The 18,661-nt window shown below is 40.4% G+C and overlaps 1 protein-coding gene across 1 annotated transcript; it reads left to right on the plus strand.

The window, feature by feature from the left end:
* Positions 1-6,872: 6,872 nt before the first annotated feature.
* scaf1 (SR-related CTD-associated factor 1) lies at positions 6,873-18,177 on the plus strand. The gene is made up of 6 exons (XM_084743913.1): positions 6,873-7,067; positions 9,712-13,267; positions 14,770-14,852; positions 16,175-16,483; positions 16,931-17,059; positions 17,286-18,177. Exons 2-6 carry the CDS (start codon positions 9,811-9,813, stop codon positions 17,442-17,444), a joined length of 4,137 nt encoding a protein of 1,378 aa, XP_084600039.1. The 5' UTR covers positions 6,873-7,067; positions 9,712-9,810; the 3' UTR covers positions 17,445-18,177.
* Positions 18,178-18,661: the final 484 nt, after the last annotated feature.

An 18,661-nucleotide genomic window follows, 5' to 3' on the forward strand; every position in this document is an offset into this window, starting at 1 on the left:
GCTCCAGATAGATGCCAACATTTTGAAAATGTGACCGTACTCCCCATAAACGCTTACAAGTGCTGTAGTCTGCTCGAGGAAGGAGAAGAATACCTACCAGCACTGAACAACAACAACTACAGCAACACGTGCAGCTGCAGCAACAGCACCGCTTCAACTCGTCCAAAAGAAAAAGTAGCGATGTGCAGATTGACCCAGGTAACCCACGGGGGGCAAGCAGGATCAGATTTTTTCTAGAAAATACCATGAATTATGGCAGCAGGTCAAGTGACAAAGCAGTGACTGGAGTAAGTATTAATGACTTCCAGAAAGACTGCATGCAGTAGTCCTCTTTCTGCCTTCCTCTCCCCCTCCCTGTGTCCCTGTCAGTCAAACACACATGCTGGCTGCAGCCGTGCACACAGCAGCTCATCCAATGCACTCGATCAGCTCAGCCGATTGATGCTCAAAGCATGACAGAATAGGTTAAATCTCAAAACTGTGGACTAAAAATACATCATAGACCTACAGATGTGATCTACTATTATGTTAAAATTAACTGTTAAAATATGAAGGGAGAAAGAGGGCAAGAATGACAGAGAAAAAGCAACTGACATGACAACATGCTCTCCTGACTCCTGATTTGTGGCAGCCTCAGTAAATCTCCCCCTCAGTCTTTTGTCCTAGAAGCTCAGAAAAGTTTTTATTTCAGGTGGCAAAGGAAAACAACAATGGCTGATTTTTATCCTTGTTTTGTTTTTTTGTTTTTTTCTGCTGTATGAAATTAGGTCAAGCTCAAGAATCACAGAAATTCACCAGTATTGGTATCAACCACTAAATTTCTGGTATTGTGACATCCCTACTATATACTCATTTTTGTAGTATCTTTACAGTTAGCATTTAAGAAATCAGCATACTGTATGTTACAGGTTTATACTAACACAGACTGATACAATCTGCATCCTTGACTCAATCTAAAAGATGAGAGTGGTATCATTGTATATTCTTTTTTTATATATATTCTTATTCTAAGAATGAGTGAACAGGATGGAGCTGGGACACAACTGATGTTTTCAGTGTTGACTGTATGTAATGATAGACAACATGTCAACTCCCTAGAAGTGAAGCCAAAACATCTGGATGGCCCCCTGGTGGCAGGCTGCAGTATAGATCATAAACCCCGCCTCCTGCACAGTTAGCAGATGGGACATACACAAAAAATAAATGATTCTCAAATGTGGTTTCTGTCATTTTGGGTAGTTCTTATCATGCTGATGTTCATTTTTCTCATCAGTTTGCTTTTATAATTAGTTATGTGATGCTATGAAAGGGGGGTTTCACATCATGATTGACACCTGAGCTCTGCTCACCATTGAGTCAGTTGGGTATTTGGGTGGGACCTCAATACTGCAGCTCCAACCCTGATCCTTACCTCACAGACTCTGGCTCCACTTGTCACCACCAGTGCTTGTATCAGGATATGTTGGCTTCACTTTTGTACAGTGGGAGGAGGAGGAGGCATGGTGTCCATCTTTATTTATAGTCTTTGGTTCTGACCTTGTAGCTAGCAAAGCTAGCTGATAGAGGTTCCCTGTGTTGAGCTGGATGTAAGTTAATCAGGAGTGATTCTTCTGAAACATGAGTGTTTGCTGTTTACCATTTTTCTTTCAGAGCATCATTAAGAAGACATATAGGTGTTAATGGCAACAGCAGGTATGCCTGCTGATTGGTCAGAAGGAGGTACGCTGGTGATGCCAGAGTCCCAGGCAGTTGTGGTCTGTTAAACTGAACATCAACACATACAAATCTACCAACGCACAAACTCACAGAATCTGTGGGATCGATTGTTGACTTGACTGTTACTTTTCATGCAGCACTGATTGTTTATTTATTGTGTCTTTGTGTTTTTTCAGCTTTAAATTGATGTATTCATGCAAGTTGCTGCTTTTGTTTTTTGGTTAGAGGCTTTACTCTGTAATAACTGCTGTGGAGTTGAAGTATTGTGATTTTGTAAAACAACACATTGCTGTTCCAATGACTGCAGCGTCACATGTTTTAGAGTCTTAAAAGGAAACTTCTAGACTTTCAGGTTAAACTCAGTTCTATTCTTTGCTAATCCTCCGTCTTGGTATGAACCCTTGGATGGCTGCAGTAGAACAAAACATGGTTTCAAAAAATGAACCACAAAACATCATAACGACCACTTTGTACTTATGACCTCATTAGAGTTGATCTAAAATATAAAATGTACATGTAACATATCTTTGACTTGTTTAAAGTTAATAATTCATGCTTCACACAACAAATGGATGCATGCCAGCAAGTTAAAAAAATGTCATGGTATCAAAGTCTCCTTCAGCTCTGACAGCATTATTACAAACTGACATGCATTGTTCTATTTCTTTGCATTGCTGTATCTGTGTTAGTGAGTTAATATGATATTTTTTAGTGAATAAAGAGATATTCAATTGAATGGGAGTTTTGATAAGCCACTGAATATATGGAGCTCCTGAAAATACATGCAGGAAGAAATCCCACAGAAAAGTTTAGCACACAGTATATTCAAATAGAAGACGTTGATTTTTTTTTTTTTTTTTTTTTTTTTGCAAAATACGTGCAAATACCTGAATGATCCTGATTCATGAATATGCATTTAGCCCCTGCCCTCTCCACACACCCCACAAGTGCACATTGTGTCTTTCTTTTTTGTAATTTTCTTTTTTCCTATTTTTTTTTTTTTACTTTTTTTTACATACACACACATATATAAATGTATGTGTGAGTGAGTATATATGTATGTATATAAGGTGACTTACCTCAATAATATCTAAAGCCTCAATCAAATGTGGTGAAACTGTTCAGCTGAATAAAGTGTTTATAGGGCTGCAACTAATGATAGTTTTCATCATCAGTTTATCAGTTGATGATTTTCTCAATTAATTGATTAGTTGTTTGGTCCATGAAATGTCCGAAAATGGTGAAAACTGTTGATCAAAGCTCGAGATGACGTCCTCAATGTCTTGTTTTGTTTGTTTAAGTCAAAACTATTCCGTTTACTGTCAGAGGAGTAAAGAAACTGGAAAATATTCACACATTAGAAGTTTAGAATCTGGACATTTTTGTTAAAAATGACTCAAGGTTATTAATTGACTATCAGAATAGATGAAGGTTAATTTAATAGTTAATTAATAATGGATTAATCATTGCAGCACTAAGTGTTTTCTGTTCATTGTTAGTTTTTTTAGTTTGTCCAGCTGTTCCTTCCTTCTTCCTGTTCCAGTCTGTCCTGTATTTCACATCTGGATCTAAACCTGCAGTTGTCACACTTGTACTAAAATACAACTCTGTCGCTGCATGTACTTCCAAATTTCACTATATACCCCAATATAATTAATTCCTAATTTCACCCATCCAGTCCATATTTTTCTTTCTTTTTCTCTCTTTTTTTTTCCGGTTACATATTTTAAGGGTTGTTTTATTCCAATATGTTTTATTTTGTAAAATTGGGATTTTAGCCCACAATCTTGTGTGAGGTTCTCCAGCTTTGTGGTATTTCTTTTGTGCATATAACTTCAGGAGCTCCGAAGAAATTTTATTATATTTATTCAAAGTGGAATGAATTTTCCAATGCTGTCGGATTTGTTCAGTCATCATCAGTATCGCACGAGGTGAATGTTTTTCTTTTCATCCCTTCTTTTTTCTGGAACTTGAGTGGATTATTTTTTTTATTTTTTTTTTTACAGAAGATAAGAACCAAATGGGAAAAAAACTTCTGTGAGTGGAGAATTCTGCAAAATGCCAGCATTTTTAGATTAATTAGTAGGTTAGCTGAAGTTGCATTCATTGAAAAAACAAAGTTTTAGTAGTAATTTGACAGTGTGCACAGATGGTGTCAGGTACTGTGTGTGATTTCATCGCCATCTTTTCTCTTCGGGGCGGGGACAGAACAGAATGTCTCCTTCAAGACTCCTTGTGTCACTGCTGGTCAGACTGGTTGGTTGGTGTGAGGGTGATGGAATTACTGGATGGTAGGACCTGTGTATATCCACAGGCTGTATGATGTAACTGAGGGATGTTTGGGCCAAATAAAGACTCCCTGCCCTGTTAAAAAGCTGACAGTAGCTTCTGCCAAACTTCTTCGGCAACATGATGTCTTCGCTGTAAAACTTCTGCTTTTGTTTGTTGACTGTGTACAAATTAGTGAGAAAAGCTTTGGTTGTGTTTTAGCGCAATCTTCAGATTGAATAAAGTATACTTGTGACATATTTATGAATATTTGATGTTTTATATGCGCACAACCTGGTTTGTGTCAATCAAGTTTTTAAATAAACAATTTGTGTTGAAAAACAATCTTATGTTTTGTTAACACTTCTATTGCAATAAATTAATATAAAGTTGTGTTTTAAAAAAATAGAAATGTTGACCCACCAGGGTAAATGATATATTGAATTCATATTCAATTCATATTGAAAATGTATATTGAATTCACTTAACTAGATATGACAAATTAGCAGGTCTTGTTTTTTGTTTTGGCTCACTTCCTCCACATCGCAGGAGAGATCTTTAAGCTCAGACAGTCCTTTATTGGTCCCACAATCAGGATATTTGCAGTGTAACAGCTGCAAAGTTGATAGAAAAAAATAGAGGAAGCATCAACAAATAATAACTAAACAAGAAGAAACTATATTTAAAAAATGAACAATTTAAAAAGGAGAAACTATAAAAATATGGACAATTTAAACAAGAGCAAATATAAAAATGGGAACAATATAAACAATAAACAGACTCAGCAGTTAAATTTACATAGTTGCACAAAGTGAATATTGATATTCCACAGTGGAATGATGATACAACTGATTGAAATATTGGTGTTGTACTGAAATGAAATTTCACCTGAGTGAAATATTGCACGGCATGAAATGAAGTTACACCTGAGTAAGTGAGATTTAAATTACAACGTCAGTAAGAGAGATTCCTGACAAACCTGTTGTATCAATATAAGGGCTTGTCTTCTGCCCTCTGGAGGATCATCAGTGCACTGCAGGCAGCAGCAAAATCCAACATGGCTGCCTTCATATAATGAGTTTCACGTTGTTGTTGGTACTAATATTTCACTGTGAATATTTACTTAAGTGAAACAGCCTGTAATTATTAAATATTTTGTACCTTATTTTACAGTAAAATCATGTTGAAAATGTGTATCAAAAATGATACAGCTGGTACATAAGATTATTTGTCATTATTCTGTTGAATTTCATGATACAATCTGCATTATTCCACCACAAATACTCTCTAAAACAAAACAAACTAATTCAAGAATGAAATGTCAACTTAAGATAAGTTTTTTATACATGCAACCTGCTGTCACTATAATCACCTGTGTTGCAAACGGTTTTGAGCAAGTGAGCACTTAATAACTGTCTTTTTCATTGATTTTCTGTAAAACAATCCCTGGGCTGTCATAATTGTATCTTAAATTGAACAATTCAGTTTACACTGACCAATCTGTTTTCTGAACAAAATGTGAAATAAAGTTTCCTGTTTGAAAAAAGAAGAACCAGACTAATTGAAGTGTGCCAATTCTTCCAAGTCAGTGAACAATATTTGTTATTATTACTACTAAAATAAAAACTATTGTGGTCAGTGAATTTCCATAGTATCAAATATGATACCAAAAAATATCATACATGTAAACGTTATGCAATTTCATGTAGATGTTTTCAAAAGGTCCCATAAACACTCAATAAAAAAAAAAAAAAAAAAAAGATTTTTTAGCCAATTATTTCATATCTCAGGCTTTACAGAGTTAAATACAAATTTGATGTACTTTGCTTATGTATTTAAAGCTTATTTTCTACTTCTTTTACTTTGCAGATTTAGATGATTAATACAAAATAGAAATCAACTACTGACTAAGCTACCCAGCAGTATATAATACAAATTTAAAATGAGCTACACCTTTACCAGCTGCAACATACAGTGATGAACACATTAATACATCAACCTTTTTCACTGCAGTTATCATGATATAAAATAGGAGTAATAAGGACAGGTGTTACCGATGATTCTAACTAACGTCCTGTTCCATTTAGTGTAGCAGAGCCTTTCCAGTGAGCCAGCATAGCAGTGCTCTGACCCTGTTTGACCTGAATGGAACGGGACCTTAATTAGTGTCACTGATGACACCTGTGTTTACATGACTAGTTCATGCCAAAGTGTCTGCTGTGAAAAAAGACTATTATTGGTAATATAATGCATATCAATCTACATGAGTACTTTTAGCTTTAGTATTTAGACAATCCTATATTTTACAAGACAGGCGGCAACCCCAGACCTGAGACAGGGGATTAAAATGCTGTGCTGTTCCACACAAAGTGGGACACCTGGTCACTCTACTTTGGACAGACCTTTTTCATGTATTTGGTGTAGTCTGACGTTATGTCAAACTAAATATTTGACTATCTTGGCTCAACTGTTGAGTGTCTATGGGAGCAAATAAACTAATCATGATCCCATACACAACCAGGAACTGAGAGAAACTAAGCAAATAATCTAAATCTCTTCGAAATCTCTTTTTCCAAGCTTTGTCTGAGGTAGGGGCCATAGTCTCAGACTTTGAAAACCCCTGATCAGTGTTGCCAGATTGGGTGGTTTTCTGCCCAACTGTCTTTTTTTAAAAAAAATACATTAAATTGACGGTATATATTCATAAATTCCTAAATTATTTTGTGATTTGAGTTGTCCCTTTACCCTTTCTTTTCTTTCCCTGTGTATCATAGATAATATCATCATTTGGGGCGGATTGTGGGTAATTATCGGGCTGGAAAACAAACCAATCTGAGAAATCAGTGGAAGACACGGACCAGTGATGACTGCGCACAAAACTATGTTTCCCATCATCCTTTGTCGTCCGGTTTCAGGGGAAGGAAGATGGCGGCGATTGATGGAAAGGGACTGCTGTTGCGGTTTTAAAATGGCAAAAAGCAGTCGATGGTCTATTTTAACGTTTGCTTTAATGCGGTAAAAACAGAAAGCAGTAAATGAAAAACGGAGGCTTTGACGTGAGAGTGCACATCAGCGGACTGAAGGTAACTCATCAGCCTACATATACTGCTGCTGCCTTTAGCCAACAGCTAGCTAGCGAGCTACTGTAAGCTAAATTAGCTAGCTAGCCAGTTGCCTGCTGCCGACACATCTTTACAGAGGGGGTCCGTCTTTTAATAAAACGAGTGCAGTTCATGAATAGTGACAAAACCGGGATGAAATACTCCAAGTGACGTCTTAGCAACCATTAGCCATAGAGATACTCAGTTAGAGAGCCGGCGGCGTTACATCAACGCTGATGTGAGGCTAACATTGGCTAGCAGTGAGCCCAAATAACCGACAGCTCAGTCTCACACCAACACAAAACGAGCATCATCCCATCAGCAAGAGTCAGAAAAAATAGTCAATAAATAGCACAGAAAATGACCAGTCATTGGCAGAACAGCAACATAGACAAACAAAGAGTTGTAGATACTTAAAGGGACAGTTCACCCCAAAATCAAGACATTTTTTTCTCTTACCTGTTGTGCTTTTTGTTTTGATCAGTTATTTATGGTTTATGTAGTGAGAGAGACAACAACACAGTCACAAATGTGACACGATGCAAGGCAGGACAAAATGTAACATAATAGTGTCTTCGTCCCCCCCCCCCCCAGTTACTTTCGTTTCCTTTACCCCACCGCACCCCACCCTCGGACCCTGGCATGGTGAACCACAGCAGTGGAGGTGCCAGTGTTACTTACTTAATCGAACAGTTGATTCGGAAAAGATCAATCACCAACCACCTGACAACTGATCAATCAAAACTTTTCCAAATAGACATGTCAAGCATCTGCTAGCTTCAGCTTCTTAAGTATAAGAATTTGCTGCCCTTCCTTGTCATCTATGATAACAAATGAGGAGAGGTTGAAGAGTGAGCTTCAGACTCGAACCTGGACAAAAGAAGCAAATCAAAGACATCACCTTACACTCAAGGAAATTGTTTGCATTTGATAGACTGAACAGTTGATCAACCAATCATGACAATAATCAGTAAAATTAATAAATAAAAACTATACTTCTACTACTACTACCACTATTATTATTATTATTATTATTATTATTATTATTATTATTGATTTCAGCTCTACAAGACAAGCACACAAACAAAAAAGAATATCATAGCACAAAAAAATAATAATAAGTAAAGTAATAATAACGTCATAAAATCATCCCTTTGCCAGCTAGGAATTAAATGACCTGTAATGCCATTTATCCATCTAGATAGTTTTGGTGTGACTTGCAGTTATCGGCCATAGAGATGTCTGTCTTTTCTACAATATAATGGTTTGCAGTCTAATTTTTCTTTTATGTATATTTAGGAATTTGCCTTAATTTACCATTTAATGTTGCTTTTAGCTGGACAGGAGTCGTGTTAAGTTACTGTTGATGAAAACCAAACATTTCCTGATTTTGCTTCTTCATAAGCTTTTAGATAACAATATCAGGGACTTTTATTGTGAAGAATTTATCGGAAATGAAATGTGGTTAACCAGGGAATTGTAGCCACTCAGCAGGTGGCACACCTTCAAACCAGGCCAGCACATATGTATGAAAAAGGGCTGTATGAGAGTAAGCACCTACAATTGATACAAATAGATAATAAAAACAAAAGGAGTGACACAAGGCTATAATAACAGCTGTCATAGGAATTTTCTACATATTGTTGTCATAGAGTCAAACCCATCCCCCTGCCAAGTTTAAAAAAAACCCTATATATACACAGGTCCTTTGTAAACATTCTCAGCCACACTATCTACACCTTTTCTTTTCAAACTGGGTCGCTGACTCCAACATTATCCGATATCGATAGTGTGGTTGCAAATGTCTTTTTGTAAGTCTGTTTTTTTTTTATTCTAGCAGCACAATAGTTATGTGAAACATATTCAGATAGAAATAAGATTTACTTAACAATTGTTTGTCACTAAGATATGTACTGACAAGTAGAGCTGCAACAACTAATTGATAAATCCATTATAACCACATTTTTAAATAATTGCCAGCTATTTTGATAATTGATGAATTGATTTTCTAAACTCTTTGATTTCAGCATCTTAAATGTGAAAATTTTCTGGGGGTTTTTGTACTCCTCTCTGACAGTAAACTGAATATCTTTGGGTTGTGTGCTAACCAAGATGTTTGAGTATGTCATCTTAGGTTTTGGGGAACACTGACATTTTTCACCACTTTCTGACTATCGACTCATCGACTAGTTAATTGACTATGAAAATAATGTATCCCTAGATAACATCATGGATCACAGTCATATCTGAAATACATTTGAATATGATATTTCAACCATAAAAACCCAAACATAAAACTTCATTATAAAAAAAACACTGCAAGTCTCAGTCAGGCTCTGTATTCCTCATTCAGACTAACAGAAATCTGAAGAGGAAAGTTGCAGTAGTGAAATTTGGTGCAATCACTTTAACAGACCTATAGGTTGTGTATAGGGTACATGGACATCCATAAGATGGTGTGATAAATGTGGGCAACTCATTTCATGATTAGTAGGTGCTCTCTGACAAAGAGCAGAAGAATGATAATATGGATTTTGTTGCTTAATCTTGCTAAATTTACCATCTTATGTCCTTGCAAAACCATTCTTGCTCATAAAGAATGCATGTATCCTGCTCTTTCTCCTAGATTTATTCCTGGATTCCATTTTTCCAGTGTGGCCTTGCCAGTCGCTACCAACCTCCAGGTCCCACTGTCTGACATCTGCATCACCAGTTTTCCTGGCCCATGGACTTGACTCCAGCATCAGGCTTCAAAAGGAGGCCTGCTGCCTCCTCTTCCCCAAGTGGTGTTAGAGAGATCGCCAGGAGCCCTCCTCCCTGCTCACCCTCTTTGTCTGTGTCATCTCCCTCGTCGGAGCCATCTTCACCGTTGTCGACATCCTCCTCTGTCTGTGCCAACTATCAGAACCATGTAAAAGGACAGACCCAGGGGACAGAGGTGGCTAGGGTGTCCTCCACTTCTGCCTCTCTGGCAGCGCAGTCTCTCTCCACACCTACATCCAACACCACCTCATCAGTTTCCTTGCCAGACACTTCAGTGCATCCAAGTCTTGATTGTGAAGAAGAGGGAAGGGAAAGAGAGATGTATGATCCTTTTCATCCAACTGAGGGAGCGAAAGGGGAAGAGGGGGAAGGGGAAAAATATGACCCCTTTGACCCCACTGGTTCTCCAGCATCAGATGCTGACGACAGGAGTGGCAAAGTGAGGGCTGTGAAGAGAAACGCTGAGCAGGGAGATGAGGAGGAGAAAGAGGAAGAACCTCCTGATTCCACTGACACTTTGACTGACCTGCCCAGCCCCTGTCCAGCCACCCAGCTCCCTCTGAGGAGGAGAGTGGACTGTAGTACCACCAAAGCTGTAGAGCAGAGGGATAGTGCTGACTCTGATCACTCTGAGATAGAGGAGGGCGAGATCGTTGGTGCTGCTGACAGAGATGGAAGCAATAAGAGACCAGCAGGAGAAATCCTCCCTCTTAATTCTCCCAGCGTCTCTTTCTTTGGTTCCAAGCCAGAGCGAATCCTCCGGGTGCTGGACGGGGACGGATTTGTGTCTGTGCGTACAGAGGGCAGCTGGGAGGTGGACAGGGACCCTGAGGATGAGCCTGTTGTAGGAGTGGAGGATCTGAGAAGGAAGCTGGTCAGCAGGCGTAAGGAGAGGTACCTCTCCTTTCCTGCTTCCTCCCCACTCTCTCCTCAGCCACCGCCTCCTCCCTCCCATCCTCCAGCTTCTGCACCCTCTTCCCCTCTCACGCCTCCGGTAGAGCAAGGCAGTAAGAACCGCAAGTCCTCCAAGAGTTCCAAGGACCGAGACAGACAGAAAAGCAAGGATAGAAAGACTGGGGAGAAGGAGGAGAGAAGAAAAAAGAGAAGGAAGGACAAGGAGGGAGGTAGGGAGAGGAGCAAAGAAAAAGAGCGAGGGCACAAGGATGTTAAAGGAACGAGGAGCAGCAGGAGCAGTAGCCGGAAGATGAAGAAAAGACGTCACAGTAGCCCAGAGGCCTCACGATCCTGTAACTCTTCAGGAAGAGGGGGCCACACTAGACACTCCTTTTCAAGCCTATCTGAAGAAAGACACAGAGAGAGGGAAAGAGATAAAGACAGGGACAGAATTAGAGATAGAGACAGGACTAGAGATAGAGAGAGGGATAGAGACAGAGGAAGAGAGAGAGATAGGGACAGAGACAGAGACCGAAATCGTACCAGTAGCCGTAGAAGGGATGACCGAGATCGGGATTCTAGCTCACAAAAGAAGGAAAGGGAAAGGAAGGGAAGACAACTTTCAAGCAGCAGAGAACATGGCCTTTCAAAGAGGTCCAAAAGAAGCAGAGAAAAGAGGGAGGGTGATAGAGATAGAGACAGGCAGCGTGAGAGGGAACGGCGGCGGGATGGTCGCCCGGTTGTCCCGCCATCTATCCAAGACCTCAATGGGTCAGACCTCTTTGCCATCAAGCGAACCATCACAGTCACCACCACCACAACCACCACCACCGTACCCGGCTCCCCAAGACTCGCCCCACCCTCTCCCTGTCGGCCCACACAGGAGTCTGACAAGCCCCACAAGAGGAAGAAGAAGAGGAAATGGCACTCAGCTGGAGAGGTGGAGGATCGAGGAAGTTGTCACAGCCGATCCCAATCACTCTCACCACCGAGGTATCACAGCTATGAATCAGACCACTATTCAGACAAATTGGAGATTGACGTCTTGTCTTTGGATGGTGAAGCTTTGGACTCGGACTACCCATCCTTGGAGGACACACCACCTGCTGCCCTGCCCCCAGAGCCTCCTGTCCCCAGCCCCAAAACTAAAACTACACCTAAGGCTGGACGACATCACCCGAAAAAGAAATCTCGCGCATTAAAGAAAGTTGGCCAGTCTGAGTCCTCCTCCTCCTCTTCCAATAGAACTAAAAGTAAATGCCTCTCCTCACTCACAGTCACGTCAGGCTCTGCTTCTGTCTCCTCTGGCCTGCCCTCAGCAAAGCGAGCTAGGAAGATAGGAAAGGACAAAGACCGGGACAAAAGCAGCCGAAAGGATTTGGGTCGATCTGGAAAATCCAAGAAAGAGAGTGGTGGCAGTCGGAAAGGCAAGCTGCAGTCCAAAGTGTCTGTGCTGGTCCGAGAGGGTGTGAGCAGCACTACCGGGGCTTCAGTTGGCTCTGGAAAGCTGGGCATGGACCTCTTAGGACCAGGAGGTACAGGGGGAGGTTCTGGGGGCTCTGTGGTGGGAGGCTCAATTGCAGTAGTCTTCTGCAGGGACAATGAGAGCAGGTCTCCATTCCTCAAACCTTGCTCAGAGCCACTGTCACTGGGCAGCCGCAGCAAAGATTTGTCTAGTATTGGAAAGCGAAGCAGCCTGGCTGCACCACCATCCTCCTTAACAAGTCCTGCAGGACTGAAATCCAAGAAAACAAAACCAAGCTCCATCACATCCACCTCCTCCTCTGCCTCATCCCCTTCATCATCTCTGGCAACCAAGCGCCGCCGTCGCCTGGCCAAGAAGACAAGAGAGAAAGGTGGAGCTGCAGGGTTGACGTCTGGAGACAACAGCCAAACAAAAGCCACATCCGAGGGCTGGGGTGGAGCCTCCTTAGATGTTCAGTCAGCTGGTGGAGATGGTAGCAAGTCAGTCAGTCCCCATACTGGCCAAGCAGGTCCTGCACCCTGCTCTTCGTCGTCTTCTTCCTCCTCATCCTCCTCTACCAGTGTCCTCCCACCTTCCTCCTCGCCGCCCCACACGCCTCCACCCTCTGTCGCTCCTTTGCGAGACACCAGAGAGTCTTCTCCTGACTCTCAGACTGTGGACAGCAGCTGTAAGACTCCAGACCCTTCTTTCCTTGCTGAGGACTGCCCAACTCAGACCAGCCCCACACTCCCAGCATCCAGTCCGTCCAGCCTGTCCACCCCTCAGGGAGCTGGCCTTGGCATCACCTTGTCCACACCCACTGCCAAGCCGCCTCCTCCAGATGATGCACCCAAATCTCCTCCCTGCTCATCCTCTTCGGCAGGCTGTGGTCTCACTTCCCTCTCGCTGCCTCTGTCTTCATCGGACCCCTCTTCTTCCTCCTCTGTGTCCTCTTCGTCTGCTAGCAAGCCTCCTCCACCACCTCCCCCTCCAGCAGCGCCCGCCCTCCCCTGGAGTCTGCAGACTGGGGTGGACTGCACAACAGGAGGAGTTCTAGCATGTGAGTCTATTTTATCACGAAACAATCACACCTTAAAGATGCATACAAATACCTACACTATTAAGTTAAATACACCTGATTTTACAGACTGCTACCATTTTTATTAACTTAAAAAACAACTTTTAGAGACACGACACACTAGATTCCAACCTTACTTGTGACCGGAACTCCATCAGTCAACATATTGTTGACTATCGAGGAGTATCTCTGTGGTAACATAACGCAGTCATGCACAGAGGTGACAAAAGTACACACATTCTGTACTCAAGTAGAAGTAGAGATTCTTGTCTATAAAGAGACTGTGATAAAAGTAGAAGTACTGATTTAACTTCTTTACTTGAGTTAAAGTAAAAAAGTACAGTCTTAAAAATGTACTCAAATTAAGTATGAAAGTGAAACATTTCTACTGGCTGTTTGAGTGCAAAGCTAACCTAATCTTTTTATTGCAGTCGAGTCTACGTCCTGTCTGTACCATCTTGTTGTGTCGTCTTCGTCATTTTTGTCTCGTTATGCCAGTTATCTCTTTTATCTTACGTTTTTTACGTAGTTTTCTTCTTGTTACATCTTTTACATCATTTTTGTCTTGTCACATCTTGTTATGTCTGTTGTGTCTTGTTGCGTCTTTTGTCATATTTGTCTTGTTGCATTATTTTTGTCTTGTCAAGTACTGTTACATTGTTTTGCTGTATTATGTCATTTTTCTCTTATCTTTTACGTAATTTTTGTCTTGTTATGTATTCTTACATTATATATTGTCAAGTCTTTTGCTTGTTTCCATCTTGTTAGGCTGTTTTCATATTGTTACGTCATTTACATCTTGTTACATGTTTTTACATTGTTGTTAAGGAGTAGAAAGTAGAGATATTTGTTTTAAAATGTAGGAAGTAAAAGTAAAAAGTTGTCAGAAAAATAACTTCTACTGAAGTACAGTAACAGAGTATTTGTACTTAGTTACTTTTCATCTGTAATCACACATAACTGTAGCTTAATTTTAAATATAATCAAAGAAGACATGGTTTAACTAATAAAAGCAAGATTTGAAGTGACTGCGAATTGTGGAGTGAAATGAGTTAAAACCAGTGTCTGACTGAGAATTAAGAATTCAGAAAAAGCACTACAGCATGTTTTTTAAACACTTTGACAATAATGTGACTGTATTGATTGATTAAATTACTTTTGTACTTTTGTCACTTTTGTGCAATATCACTTGATCCCTAACAGCAGTCTGTAGTGTTGATTCTTCCTGACGATCACAGATGGTGGAAATCCAGATATTACATGTTGTCTCAAGGGGTCCCCTATAATTAGTATTATATTATAGTTTATTGCACAGTTATTTGCATAGGCACATACAACCCGTTTGAAGTCACGTTCAGTTATCCCAGCTATTCAAATTAAAACAATTTTGATAAAATGTACATATTACATGTTGCATTGTTGTGTATTATTTGAATGTATAGCCCTTAGAAGTATATTTCATGAAATCTATCGTTTCCTCTCAGTGACTGCTCTACTCTTCAAAATGGAGGAGGCCAATATTGCCAGCAGAGCGAAAGCACAAGAGTTCATTCAAGCAACCAGTCAGGTGAGACAACCGTGGTGACTCACTGTCTCTGTCCTATGCCCGGTCCACACTGCCTACCTCTACTGTGTGTGACAGCGACCTTGCTGACCTGCTGTGGCTCGTACACTCGTGGTGCCCACACAGACAGCGTTGCTGCTGCAGCGCTGCTGCTGCCAGTCCTGTCTTTCTACATTGAATCTGCAGATGAGATGTGAAGAGAAGATAATCACTGTAACCAGGAAACAGTTGGATCATTCAGAGAGCTGGAGAGAGAGGGCGAGCAGATGCCCTTCACCCAGTTTTTGTTGCATGTATTCTACAAATATAACCATTCAAACTCTAAGGTGGCATGGTGTTGATAGACAGGCTTGGGAGGGTTACTTAAAAATTGTATTCTGATACAGTTACTAATTACCAGTTTAAAAAATGTAGCAGTAACAAAAGTACATCAGTAACGTAGTATCACAATATGAAAGTAATGTAACTTTAATGTTAAGACTCAAGATGACGTCCTCAAATGTCTTGTTTTGTCCATAACTCAAAAATATTCAGTTTACTGTCAGAAGAGTAAAGAAACCAGAAAATATTCACATTTAAGAAGCTGAGATCAAAAGATAACTTTTTTTTTTATTAAAAAATGACTCAAAATGAGGGTCATTCAGATTAATTTGATAGTCGATTAATAATAGATTCATCCTTGCAGCTCTTAGGTGTTTTCTGTACTTTGTCAGGTTTATTAGTTTGTCCAGCTGTTCCTTCATTTGTAATGTGCAGCAATTTACCGATTGATTGGTTGGTTGGTTGATTGATTGATTGATTATTTTAGAGACAAAACTGGTTAAATTTCCACCCAAGTGAAGCATTTTTTCAAAAGAGACTGTGATAATGAACCGTGTGTGCACTGCGCATGGTAGTGTATCGTTCTTTATTTTAAAATTGTATTATGTAGTCCTGTTACTCTATAAGCCTGTTGGTAGGATGTCAACATGACCATCAACACATCATTTTCATTGTCTATTTTTGCTGAGAACTGTACGCATCATGGAAAAAAATAAGTGACTCGCAGAATGTCTAGATGATGCGGCACTGCAGTCACACATGAGCCACTCCCACAGGCTGTGTGACTGCTCTTTTTACATAAAAAACAAGACGTTCTGCAACATACATGTGCTGCTCAGGTAGGCAGTGCATCATTCTCCTCAGACTTTTTATGTCAAAGTTCAGTCAGTTTGAAGGAGATGGGTCAGACTGAGATCGCAAGCAAATGATAGCACACCTTGTTACACATAGAAATGAAATCCGGTCTGACTGAACCGTTACTTTGCTTCATGTCTCTCGTGCAGATCCTGTCACAAGCCAATCAGAACCAGTCCCAGCAGCACGCTCCTCCCTCCTCAGCCTCCTCCTCCTCCTCACAGATCCCTCCCCCTCCTGCCCTCCCTCCTCCTCCTGGTCTGAGCCCAGCCCAGTTCATCCTCCACAGCTCCCTCCCGTTGGTTGGCTGCACCAAAACTCCACCATCCCTCCTGCACCCTTCCATAGGAGGTGGATGTGCGCAGACGCCGCCCTCCATCATGCCTGTGGTGCTGTCAGGAGTGACTGGGAGCTCTGGTGACTCTGGCTGGGACAACGAGAGCAAAGACCCTGATAAGGTAATGCTGAAGTTCATGAACAGATTAGGTCAGTTTGTTCTCCTTTATATAATATTATATGATCTGTGTGACAGTTTATCAGCTTCAACCCATGTGGCCACAACTTTCTCAGCCCAAAACATTTCAGTCTACAATCTGATTCCCTTAATCAGTTGAATAAAACTGAAATATTCTTGCAGTTTTTAAACATGCATTCTTTACAGGAGGGGTAATGAAGCAACTGTTTTCAGAAGTAAAAGTAAACATGAGACAAATAAAGTAGGCCTAGAACACAAAACAACACAGAAAATCACCTCACCTGGTTACAAAGAACTGAAAATGTACATTATGCTAAATTTATTAAGACAACAGGTAAATGGGGCAGGTGTAGAGTTTGCATTAACTGGGGAACATTATTACTGTTATTGCATCATTAATTTAACATGTATTGTTATCTGAACTTCCCAGTACCTGAAGAAGCTGCACACCCAGGAGCGGGCAGTAGAGGAGGTGAAGCTTGCCATCAAACCCTACTATCAGCGCAAGGACATCAACAAGGACGAATACAAAGACATCCTCAGGAAAGCTGTGCATAAGGTCAGCCTCAGCAAACTGATTAGTTAAAGAAGTGTGTATCTCAATACACATCTTCACAATTATTTAGTGTTACTGTGTGGAGTATGCTTAAAAACAAGTCAGTCTGTCTGATAAAGCAGCAGTGTTTTTTATTTTTTATTCCTACAATGAAAGCACATGCACAAGAAGTAAACTAATGTCCTTGGATTGAAACAGGCTATCTAATCATACTGTGTCATTGTTTCAGATCTGCCACAGCCGCACTGGAGAAATCAACCCCGTCAAAGTCAGCAACCTCGTGAAGCTGTACGTCCAGCGCTACAAATACTTCCGGAAACATGGACGCAAAATGGACGAGGAAGAGAGGGATGACAGAGAGCCAGGAGCGCTGCATTCCTCCGCTTGATAAGAGACTTTTTAAAAATGTTTCCCCATGCCGCATTCTGCTCAAGATCTGGGCCATCCATCGATTGTTTTTGTCTAATCTTTTTATCGTTTTCATAGCCCACCTTGACTATGCTTTTATGTGATCTTATGGAAGTCTCTCCCCTTATCTCCGTGATCTCACTCTAAATATGTCTTGCATAGAAAATGTATCATATATACAATGTTCAGGAAGTGTGTGCTATCATGCACAGCTGTGTGAAGTCCAGTACACCAACCTTGCAATAAATACCAACTTTGTGAAGCTTATAGTTTTTAGTTTTTGTTTACAGTGTCCATTAGTAGCTTCACAACGGTGGTACTAATTGCAAGGCTATTTTTTCAATAGCATCGGATTAGGTGATTATGCTACTTTGTCTACCACATACCCATGTGTATCATAATCCAAGCAGAGGAGAGATGTAATATCCAGTTGCATACACACAAATATGTTGTACTATACTGTAAGGACACTACGCCACATGTCCCCTCCCCCTTCTGTCTCTGTGTCTTTGCAGACAGTATGCAAGCTGGAGCTGTCAGTGAGTTGGACAGCTGAATGATGACGGTTCAAATACACTGACACTTGACCTCTGAGTTCTTTGATTCTGCTGTCTGTGTTTTGTGTGCATGTGTTACTGAGGTTGAGAAAGTTGCTAAATATCTTTATAAAATGACTAGACCAACAAAATATAAATGTTGCTTGAAAACCTGTACACAGTAGAATGGACCTATTTATTTAGCCTGTTTCTGTATTTGCATAACTTGTCCTCCAGTGCTTCCTGGATAAAACCTGTATGCTTAGTAAATAATCATCACTGGCAGAGAAAGCAAAGGGTTGGCCTTTGTTGCTGACACTCAGTGATGGAAAGACTAGTAAAAATCTGTGCCCAGACAAAAGTACTGTTAGATTATTGAAGGAGTACTTGACTCCAAGCAAAACTATTGCTGCTTAAAAAAATACTTAAGGAAAGGTACAAAGTATTCTTCTCAAAACTACTCAGAGTAGTATGTCTTAGTTTTCATTGGCCATATTGGCTACAGAATGCAGGTGAAAGGTTGGGATATTAATTCAAATTGTAGACCTACTCAGTAGTGAATTATGATTTTAAAAGTAACTAAGTTTACATAGTGTAATACAGACTTAAGTACAAGTAAAATTACAGACTTAAGAAGTACTCATGAAAGTACAAATATGCC

Source organism: Lutjanus erythropterus, chromosome 19, assembly GCF_056507025.1.
Source record: "Lutjanus erythropterus isolate fLutEry1 chromosome 19, fLutEry1.hap2, whole genome shotgun sequence".
Lineage (NCBI taxonomy): Eukaryota > Metazoa > Chordata > Actinopteri > Lutjaniformes > Lutjanidae > Lutjanus > Lutjanus erythropterus.

Coding starts and splice junctions, on each gene's coding strand:
- scaf1 (XM_084743913.1), top strand. CDS start 9,811: ATGGACTTGACTCCAGCATCAGGCTTCAAAAGGAGGCCTGCTGCCTCC. Junction 14,853..16,174: donor TCATTCAAGCAACCAGTCAG/GTGAGACAACCG, acceptor TCTCTCGTGCAG/ATCCTGTCACAAGCCAATCA. Junction 17,060..17,285: donor TCAGGAAAGCTGTGCATAAG/GTCAGCCTCAGC, acceptor TCATTGTTTCAG/ATCTGCCACAGCCGCACTGG.